General features: G+C 40.9%; 1 protein-coding gene across 2 annotated transcripts; it reads left to right on the top strand.

The window, feature by feature from the left end:
* The first annotated feature begins 255 nt into the window (after nucleotides 1-255).
* On the top strand, nucleotides 256-10,783 carry LOC104626485 (chromosome unknown open reading frame, human C9orf89). 2 transcript variants are annotated; one of them, XM_010294423.1, is made up of 5 exons: nucleotides 256-393; nucleotides 2,329-2,482; nucleotides 6,554-6,613; nucleotides 8,518-8,589; nucleotides 10,285-10,783. In XM_010294423.1, exons 1-5 carry the CDS (start codon nucleotides 283-285, stop codon nucleotides 10,395-10,397), a joined length of 510 nt encoding a protein of 169 aa, XP_010292725.1. In that variant the 5' UTR covers nucleotides 256-282; the 3' UTR covers nucleotides 10,398-10,783. The 2 variants fall into 2 exon arrangements, with proteins under 2 accessions (XP_010292725.1, XP_010292726.1); XM_010294424.1 differs by lacking the exon at nucleotides 6,554-6,613 and having other exon boundaries at nucleotides 10,285-10,628.
* The last annotated feature ends 381 nt before the right edge of the window (nucleotides 10,784-11,164 follow it).

Raw genomic sequence — 11,164 nt, 5'->3', positions numbered from 1 at the left:
AGGAGTTCACATTTGTGTAATTTTAAGTGGATGGGTCTTTGAAAGCACATGGCTATGTTGTGTTTCCCTAATAGATAGTTCAGCTGTCTAAAATTATGTGATGGTGGTAATTTTATTTTAGCTAAATAGTTTTTATTTTTATTTTATTTTAGTTAAATAACCACTGTTAGGAAAATGAAATTTACAGAATTTTAAAATGTCTTGCTAATTAACTGTTCTGGTTTGTTCTTTGTATCATTTTTTTCTCTAGATCAGTCATATTGTCATCGGCTGCAACACGACATGTATTTTCTTACAAGCAATAGCCGACTGAATGAGCAAGTGGTTGATAAAATTATTCTTCAGCTTAACAGAGTCTACCCCCAAATTCTTACCAATGCAGAAGCAGAAAAGGTAATTTGATGAATTTTGCTATATCTCTGAATGTTGCATTGTTTTTGCGGGTCAGTAGCTCAGATGCCCTCTTCCCGACTTGACTCTTGGTGCCACATGCAGCTGGCCTTCCTCACCTCTTACTTGCTGACCAGTTGTATCTGGGATCTCATATCAGAGAAGTCAGAGGGCTGGCCTGTTCCCTGTGCCAAGTGGTTATGAGAGAGGGCACTCTCTTCAGCAGCCACGGTCCCCGTCACGACATCCGATGCCGTGCGTGCAGAAGCACACTATCTTATAACCACTCTGTGGGCAGGACTGCATCCATCGTGTGACCAAATGTCGTGCGTGCCTGCCTTCTCACATGAGTTGGTGTGGAGCGTCATGTCAGATGATCTGTGCTGCATCCAGCTGTGTCCACAAAATCATCTACATTAGTTTGATCAGTTTTAGTTGCCTATTAATGTGATTAATAACTGTGGGTATTGGTAGAGAAGGGAGGCATTAGTCCCACCGATAAGTGTGAGAGCTGTGGGAAGTAGATGGAATTAGTAACATCTTCCAGTGGTGCTGCTGTGTATGGAGGAAGGCTGCCCTCCCTGGCATGAAGCTTTCAAAAATGGATAGCTCTTTTTAGGGAGGAAGATCTTTTAAACTTGTTTGGAATGAAAGTTGGAGTCAGTTAAAAGCTTCCCAGATCCTGCATGTAACAGTTTGTACTTGCCCTCTGCTGACTTCATTGTCTGCACAAGGCTTAGGGTTTTGGCATGTCAGTATTTTAACATTAGGAAAAATAGGTCTAATTCTGTCATAATCAAACTCCATGGGGACAAATAGTGTTTTGGTGGTGTAGAGCAGTGCTAGATCATCAGCTGAGCTGGTGTAGCCTCTCAGTTATGATAAACAGTGTGACATGCACAACTAAAGATCATTTCATTCCCTCAAGAGCTTCAAAATAAATGCATAAAGAATCTGAGAAATGTAATTTGTGACTTCTGCACTTAGCCGACAGAAATGAACTGCTTTCACATAGGTCCAGGCAAGTTTCTGTATACTCTATTTTCAGGAAGCTTAGAATCTCGGCTACATCCCATAGACCTTGTGGGAATTTTCACAGAGTAAGGAGTGTTGTATAAGGTACATGGCATTGCTGTTCCCCCTAGAGCAGGAATCGATCCTAAGTGTACTACAAAGGTTGTCTGCTGTACTGGTCTGAAATACAGTGCTTTGCTGAGAATGGCTTTGGTCGTTTTCCAGATAAACTGAAGTCAGTTTGATTTGTGTAAGACTAGGTACGCGTTTGCATTGTCTTTGTAAGGTCTCCTAGTATTCTTCACGTTTTGGACTACAGAAAAAAAAGTACTTTCTTCTGCAGCTGCTTGCCATGTTGCCTGAGTAATGAGAATTTGTACGTGTTGCCCTGGGTGCGCAGCAGTTAATTGTGCTGGAAACAATGAAACATGTAATCTTGGGGTGATGAACACTCTGATATTGGGACTAATATAAACAGTATAAAGTACCTTTTCGGGATCACCCGGCAAGGTGATTGCAATTACTAGGTAACTAAGGGAAAATTTGAAAACATAAAACTTTATTATAAGATTTGTTGATACTTTCTGTGAACAGCTGTCAGAATCAAATTGTAGAATAGCAAGTGTTAGTTTGAATGAAGAGAAGACATCAAATGCAGAGTAGCTGTCACTTTATCAGGACAGAAGAAGAACAAGGGAGGGCAGAGGCAATCAAGCAATGCTGACCAGATGGAGCTCAGTGTCTTGAAGACTGTTATGCAACGCATGTATATCCTTTTTAGGTTCCCCTCATTTTTTTGGGCCCATTCTTTTAGCAAATGTAAAACAAGTTCCATACCTTTGCTCCCTGGCATACTGTAAAGTCATGTAAAATTGATCTCCAGCTGCTGTAAGCTTTCTTCTGACAAGTGCTTCTCTCTTACAGTTCAGGAATCCGAGGGCATCACTCCATACCAGACTTTCAGATCTGATAAAGCACCTTCAAAAGAAAGGAGACAGACACTGTCAAGAGTTCTACAGGGCTTTACAGATCAATGCTGAACAGCTGTATAATGACCTGCCAAGCAGGAAAATCTTGAGTAAGTTGATTTGTAAGTTGATTGAGTTGTGTATTTCCTCATTAGTGTATTACAAAACCTCATTTCAGATGAGGTTTAGGTTATTTAAATAACCTAAACAGGTTTTTAAATAACCTGTTTAGGTTATTTAAATAAGTTTTGGGGTACACCTTAATTCTGCTGACTGGAATTTTTCCAAAAGCCATAAGGGGATTTGACTGCATAGTTCTTGTTATTTGTTGACTAGTGTGGGCAGTCCAAAACTCTTTTGTTGTTTTGAAATATGAAATATGTCTTTAAAACAGTTTAAGTACAATGTGTAAGACAGCAATGTAATTTGTATGAAGTACAATTTCTCTTTTCATAACCATTGCTTTTTAATAGCTTGTTTATTTCCTTTGTGTTTACTCTGACTTGTTTGTAATGTTCTTATGTGCTACCTTAAATTTGTTAAGCTTAAAACTCTGGTGGCCCAGAAGCTTGTCTTCCCCTCAATCCGTAAATCTCCTAGTTGTGTCAAGTTTAACATGAAGCAAACATGCTTAGGCCTTTGCAATGATGGACTGTGATATTAATCACTTAGGACTTGTTTTGTGCAGCTGACAGGCCTGACGGATGTCCGTAAAGCTGCCCCCCAAATATACATGTATGCACTTCAGAAGGACTGAAGCTCAAAGATATTTGATTCTGTACTGCAAAGGAGCTCATTTCTTACAGGAGAAGTATCAAGCCTGACTTGCCAACCTGGGATAATACTTTCTGTGTGTTGGTGTTTCTTCCCCCCGTCCCCCGCCCTGAACTGGAGAAAAGGTGGGAAATATATTGAGGCATCCCACATGCTGAAATGACTTAAGGAGCTTGAGAGAAGGCTCCCACATTTAAGTTAATGAAGCTGCAAAGGGACTGCAGTTTAAGAAATCCTTATAAAGTATCTAACAGCACTAATGCTTCACCAGTCAGTTGATTTCTAGTTGTAAGAAACTCCACAGTTAGGTGCCAGGGGAAATGTTAGACATGTGGGTCAAACTCCAGTGAAATTGAAACCGTTATACCAAAAGTCCGTAGGTTTTTAAAAAAACCCAACAGTTAGACTTCTTTTATTTCTGGAGTGAAAATGGCATGTAAAATTCTAATTGCCTGTGAAGCTACTGCATTGTGTAGCTTCATTTCACCTTTCATTTTGAAGGAAAAGGTTTGTACCTACCCAGCACAAATACATACAGGTGGAAGACTGCACCATTTTCCTGCCTGCACAGGGAACCTGCAAAGTTACCCCATGTCTCCACATCCGTACCTGAACCCTCTTGAACTGGGAAAGTCTGGGCCCATCCCTGCCTCAGAATCTGATGAGTGTGATTCCAAACCAATTCAGCCTCGCAGCAGCTTTAAGGCAGTGCTTTTGATCTGATATTCACCTTGTAGAAGTCCTGCTCTTTGGGGGAACAGGCTCTTAAATCAAATAGTCTTAGATCTATTGATTTTACCCAGGTATAGCTTGAGAGCAACAGGTTTTTCTGCCAGGCTGACCAAAAGGCAGTAGACAGCCTTTATTAATTAAGAGTGACTTAAGAAGTCTTAGTTGAGTCACTAAGAATAAAATTCCAAGAGCGTGTAGATGGTTTAGGAGTTTAAGCTCTGTTAATGTTCAATAACACTTTCTACAAGCCATTATTGAAAATGTATCTTAACATACGTGCACACAGTAGCCAAGGCCTGACTACCTCCCATATAGACGGTCTGAGTTCAGGTGGGTACTAGAAATAGCATATGTGTGACCAAGTTCATCTGCACCCGTAAAACACGCCTTGGAAGTTGTGCAGATACTGCAGAGATGAACTCTCGCGCTACCTCGTGCTGTGGTCATGCCTGGGCAAACCAGCTGAAAGGGAACTTGCACAGGGTGTCTGTGGGATGTATCTTGGTACGCTCTCTTATGTTACCATCCTCCAAACGATGAGAATAGTTTAAATAACTGAGTTAAAATACTACTACGTGATGAGAGTCTGCAGTTTCCTTATATTGACCTGAGAAGGAATTATCGAGATAATTGGGTTAGTATGTTTGCTGCTTCTTACGAGTTCTGTAACTAAACCAAATGTCTGCAGTCTGGATGGAATGGTCGATAGACGTCTGTGCAGCACTTTAAGCTAAAACTGCAAACAATTTTATTCTTCAGGAAAAGCCTTTTCAATCTGACGAGGTGTTATTTCTCATTTAAGTGAACTTGAACATCTTGAATATTCAAGGTATTTTCCTTCTGACCTCTAACACGAACAATTTTTATGTTACTCACAGTGGTAACTCTGCTACAGAGCATTTACAGAATGGACACTAGAACTTGTAAATGTGAGGTAAAAGGGAATCCCTAACATGGGGACTTTGTTCTAAATGCAGACTGAACTGGAACAAGCAGCATTTTAAACACCTGGAGAAATTACTGGTGAGGACACGGGTGAACGACGGCCAGGGCAGAGTTCTGTAATAGATTACATGCCGCTGTACACAGGGAAATGTTTTCTATGGAGGAAATCGCTTCAAAGATTTAATTTTTAAAACAATTTTAAACTTTGTGCTAGAACAAAATTTCTTTGCCTCAGGCATAGCATTGCAAGTGAAACGTTGAGCAATGTCTCGGAATTCCCACTAGAGGGTGGGTAAGGCACATGGCAGGGGCAGCTTCCGTGCTCGTGAAGCCAAACAGGATCTTCCAAGTGACTCGGGGAATGCTTTTATTTCTCTCAATGCTGATGTGGACTAGAAGCATAAAGGATCAGATCAGCCTCAGACGGCGACAGCCTGACGAAAGTGCAGCCCTTTGACTGTGGTTTCCTGTGAAGCGCGAGGATTTCTTCAGAATACGTAGGGAGGACATCCCTCAGAACGGGCAGGCTGTGTGAGACTGCCGTTGATACAGAGCATGGAGGCTGTGCCGCAATCCTTTCTGCTTCAGCGTCTCTCGAGCTTTGCAGCAAGGCACTTCAGATGTTTCTGTTCTGCTTGAACGTCATGCCCTGTCACCCCGCCGAGAGGCACGTATTTAGCAGGGAGACAGATGTTCGCTCCCTGATGTTGGCTGACAGCAGGTCCCCTTCGCTGACTTGGTGTACAGGGCGGTTTTCCAAAGCACCTCACCTAGCTCTAGATGGTCGTGTAGAAGAAGGAAATCAGTGGAAACCAAACAGTCTCAAATTCTTCCCTATTGACAGCCAAATTTGGAGCTTTCACTTTTTTTTCTCTCTCTCTTTTTTTTTTTAAACCCTCTTGACCACAAAGAGGTTTGGCTAAAATGTTTTGCAGATTCATGATGCATTAAAGGAAAGTTACTCCTCTGCCATTTATGATGGCAGCGGTGTTCTTGGTGTTGCACACACATCCTGCAGACAATGTTATCTCCCCATCTGTATGGCAAAGGCACTTCTAAAAGAGCTGCAGGTCCTTCTGCCCAAAGCAGAAACGGCTTTATTGCTGTGGAGCACCTTGTGTTAAGGTCAGCCTCCTTTTCTACTAGAATTTGCAGAAAGATACAGGCAAAAATTATTGGTGCCAAATGTTAGCATCTAGTACTGTTGAAGATGCTGTAGATGTCTTTAGCTGAGACCAGAACTTAGATGAACAAACTGCTTGGTGCAGATTATTTAAGCGCTTCATCTGCCAGATACATGCCCGGAGATTTACTCAAGAACAGAAAGAATGCTGATGCATTAAATTGTAGAGGTGTTTTCAGATTAGCACATATATTAATAAATAGTGTGTATTTATTACAATGAAAATCTCTGGCATTATGGAAGGATTATCTCCTGCTTTCCTCACTTGGGAAACAAGTGAATGTTACTTACGTGGTTAGTGCTTAACCAGGTCAGAGGTGTTGCTGCAGCCATTTATAGTTGCACTCAAATGACTATATGTCTTTTGATCAACATATATCCAGAATTTAACTATAGCAGTGATTTACCTTTGCAGGGGTTAATATTTTATGTCAAAATTGGATGTTCTTCTGAAATGTGTTGTTTTGCACATTTTGCATGTGCTGATTATGTTCGTTTGTTTGCTTGAGCTGAATACTAACTTTTCATGTGTTGCTTTTATTTCTAGAAACCACAGATTCCACAGAGATAGACACTGACAAGGAGAAATATATGCTAAATGACAGGGGTAAATAAATGCATACAAGTGTCACCGCATGGAATGGCTTTTCAGATTATGATGCAATTTATTTTATCATGTAATTTGCATTTCATGTAACAAATAGTTTGTTTTACGATGTCTTTACTGTCACAAGCTAAGTGGAATTAATGGAGAAAAACGTACTGAGCTGCTGTTGAGGAAACCAGTGCCAGAAATTCAAGAGACTGTAGAGTTTAATCAATATTTACAATGGTATTTTTACTTGCCCTGTTATAGCTAAACTCTTTAATTTCCTATGATTTTTTCAGTGCTTGAATAGTAAGGTCTATTCAGCTGCTGCTGCTGTCATTTTGCACAAGGCCATCAATAATTCTGTGGAAAACTTCAATAAAAATAATTTTTGGAAAAATTTGAAAACTTTCAAATTTTGTCAGTTTTTTTAAGCTTTCAATTTAAGTACAAGTCATTTGAAAACAAAGACAGAAAGTAAGATGAGCAAGCGTGAACTTAAATATATTTTCCTTAGGAGAACGTGTTGATTTTTTTTTTTCCCCCCTTCCTTTGTTCGATGCCCAGATTACAGAGGCAAATATTTTATTCACTAAAAGATATTTTGAAAAGGAATTGAAGATGTGAAAGAAAACTGAAGAATTTTCAAAATTTTTAATGAACTATTTTATCATTTAAGTTTAATTGATATTTTATTCAGAAATTTGGATACAATTATGAGATAATAAAAGCACGTTCTATGAATTATGCCTCTTTGAGAGAAAAATGAAACAAGGGGCAGAAACACACTTTAACTCAATGTATATTTTTGCCTATGTTGTTGTTACTTTGAATATTGAACCAAATTGCTATTCAGATTTTTCACATCACTATTGCTGACTGCAGCATAACGGTACAGGAAGAACAGAGAAGGTGCTTGGAGATAAGAAAACGAAATAATTTCCATTTTACTCACGCTGATGAAAGAGCTGGCCTCAGACTGGAGATTGTCTGGCTGCTAGGCACCCTCGCTGGGAGATTACGTCCGAAGGAGCAGCCGAGTCCTCGCTCCTTTGCTGTTTCTCCAATGTCCTTGTCGGTGTGGTCAGCTCTGCTCATTTCCTGGTCTGTAGGACATTTGTCCTTAGATTGGCAGGTGCAGTTTAATTTTAGCTATATTTAAAATGAAGTAGTAAATAGAAATAGAATATTAGGTAATAAAGAAGCCAATGTAAATCTTCACGAGGTTCTGTCTGTGGATAAGTATGAATTAGAAAGGTTTTATGGAGCATCAATACTGAACATTAGCATTAAACTGCATGTAATTCCAGGCAGGTGCGTGAAGGAAGTGTTTCCAGTGAGAGATTTGTTTTAGATGTGTGTGGACCTGCATTTCAGCTTCCAGCAGAACTGTAAACAGCAGCAAGAATATTTGCTCTTGTCATGCAAGTGGAGTCTGTGGGACATCTGTGGGGAAAAAACAAAACCCTAAAAATCTGCTTCTAAGGGACTGCAATCTCATGCGATGTACTCTTAGCCACGGGCGGTGTATTGGCCCAGTGGGATTAAAATGTGACGCTGTGTGGTGAGGTCCCAGTAGTCTGGTTGGTATTTTGTTGTATTGTTTAAAGGTGTGTTTGCACAAAGTTTTAGAGTGAGAAAATATCTCAGAAAGCTTTCACTTAAATTTCATAGGGGATAGCTAGATGAACAGAGGCAAGCTGTGTCAAATGGTGTCAAAGCAACTGTAGTAAAAATTAATTTCAGTATAGTAAATGTGCTTCATAGTACATTAGCTACCAAACATACATAATTGTGAATGTGTTAGCTTAATTTGAATACACTTAATTACGCATCTTAATAGCCATTGATGATTTATGAACTGAGCTAAACTTCCACTGCTCTGTCCTGTTTTAATGTGTTTCCTTTTTCATTTTCTTTAGGTCCAGTGTTTTTCCTCGCTTGTTTTAGCGTTGCTGCAGGATTTGCATTGTTTTGGTATTGCTGTAACTCAGGTAATCTATTCCAGTGTTTTTTGTCTTGGTTGCCTTACTTCAGCGCAGGACAGGAGAGCAGCGTGCCTCTTGGTCTAACACGGCTTACTTAATAGAGCTGGTCAGGGTGTCATCATTCATTAATGAGGTTAGGATACAAACTGCGCTTCAGACATGCCGAGATATAAATAATGGATAGTTTGCCTACAAGAGGATGCCACAAATAGGGGCTCTTTTTAAAGACAGTAGTCATGTAAGCTCCTGTTGCTATAGCAATGGGTCATGATTGCCAACAGTCACGAGACAGACCCAAACCTTCTGGTTTGCACATCCCTTGGGAGCTGGTTGAAGCATGACCAGTGCCAGGGCTGGAGGACACTGGCTCGATGTGCTGAGCCGGCGCAGCTGCAGCCGTTGCCCTGTTGCTGGCTCTGGGTGTTAGCTCTGCCTGTCGCCTGAAAGTCGCCTGCTTCACAGCAGCCAGCAGAGCAGAGCTCGTCTGCACAGTCCTACCTTCCACGTACCCAACGTTGCTGTGAGAGCGGCAGCTCTGAGCAGAAAGTGCATTGATGCATCCACGTGGATCAACTTCAGCGAAGCAGTGAGTCAGTGCTAGTGGGAGAGATGCAGCGTGAGAGAGTCGCTGATTCAGAGGTGTCACTTTCTCTTGACTCTTCACATGGCGCTGTGGGAAGTGCCAGTCTTCACGCGGTAGATGGGGACCAGAATCCAAACTCCATTTTGGTTTAGTGCCTTCTGCCCCTCATACCCTGCTCACAGCAGTTACAGCTGGACATTGTTCTTTACTATTTTTTTTGCAGACCTGTAGGCTACAGTAGCACCAGTTCATGGACATTTCAGGTGATGTGGGAGGCTGGGCTGTGTTGCCCTTCGTGCCCCGATCAGAGTCCCTCAGCTGGACTGTCCATGGAGTCAGGGTTTAAGGCTAAAAGGAAACCATTAGACCTTCAAGGCTAACACGTGTGTTTCCTTAGCTGCCATCACTTCCCTTCATCGGGTTCAGTCATCAGCATTTAATAGAAGCATTTTCAGAAAAGCATTCGGGGACTGATACAAAAAACCCAGAAAATCCATCGCTTCCCCTGATCTCAGTTAATTGTCCATAGCATTAGAAGTGTGTGTCTTATTCTTAGTTTGAACTGGTTTCTGCTCCAGCCTATCACTTTTGTTAAAACATCTTGTCTTTCTCTACCAGATTGCAGAGTCCCTTAGCCCCTTGTTTCTGTGCCAGCTGACATTTCGTATTTTCTCCCTATGGAGGTTCTTGTGCCTCAAGTCAGCTCTCTGTCTTTATTTTTGCTAAAATTAACAACTAAGCTCTCCAAGTCTTTTGTTCCAAGGCTCTTTTTTCCAGTTTTTGAGGCTCTTTCCTGTCCCTATGCAGTATCTCAATGCCTCAGTGCTGTGTAACAGGGCCACCAGTCCTGGATGTGGTTCCAGGCTTGTACCATCCGTTGCCGTGCTCAGGTGTAAAGCTGCCCCGTTACCTAACTTGAACTTGCAGCAACGAATCCTAACAGATTCATCGTTATCCTGTCTGGGCTGTTGATGTAGACAATACTGAAGGAAATGGGCTTTCCACTAGAGTAATTTTTTTAATTGTTTTTTATTTTTTTCTTGATGCTGCTTACTAGCTAGAATGAAACTTAATTGTGTTCACTTTCTCTTTTTCTTCCCATCTTCATGCCATTTTAGATACGAAAGTCATAGGAAGAGCCAGGAGGATCTTGGGCTTTTCTCCTATTATCATAGGAAGACACGTTAGAAATATTTGTATGTTGTATTTGGAAGACATATCAAGAAGTTAAGGAAAAGCTGCCTCTTCGCTTGTCTGTACAGTATACCTACCAAGGGAAGACAACGGTGCATGAATATTAATGTACTATACTCTCATACCAAAGATTTTATTAACTAGCTTCATCAATAATTGTGTTGCCTCAAGATGTATTCCAAATTTCAGCTATATATGTCCTTCCTTATGGGAATGGACCATTTATTTTTGTAAATGCTTATTTTAAAATATTTATCGTTTGGATAAAAAATATTTTTAATACAAACTTTAAAATGATATCCTAAGTGGTCATGGGTCTTAAGCCATGTTTGCATATATGTGTTTTATACTGGAATGAAGGATCACAACTGTTTAAAGAATGCTAGCTTGACTCTTGTGACAATTAATTTAAGAAATGCACTTAAAAAAACACATGCACTCAAAGCCTTACTAAGAAACGGATTTCCATCTCAGGATTGTCTGTTTTGTCTAGATCCTTTATGCTTAGCGCCTGAGCTCCGGTGGGCACTGGCACCTATGGAGTTCATCAGTGCCAGTTACCTTTGCGTATGCCTCGGACTTGCTGTGTTTTCTCATTCTCCTGTTCGTGCCTCATCCCAGCCTGCCTTGTTCATGTTCACACTCAGCTGTTGGCCGTGGTTTGAGTGTGCTGGAGCTGGTGCAGACTGGTTCCCAGCCTGCGGAGGGTCCCAGGGACTGGAATGTCTGATCTGAAGCACCTGAAACTACCAAGAACATTTTTCAGGTTTATTTAGCTTTTTCTTTTCAAGTGAAGTGTTTTGC

The sequence above is a fragment of the Phaethon lepturus genome, unplaced genomic scaffold, assembly GCF_000687285.1.
Source record: "Phaethon lepturus isolate BGI_N335 unplaced genomic scaffold, ASM68728v1 scaffold14709, whole genome shotgun sequence".
Lineage (NCBI taxonomy): Eukaryota > Metazoa > Chordata > Aves > Phaethontiformes > Phaethontidae > Phaethon > Phaethon lepturus.
This window is presented reverse-complemented; position numbering and strand designations above follow the sequence as displayed.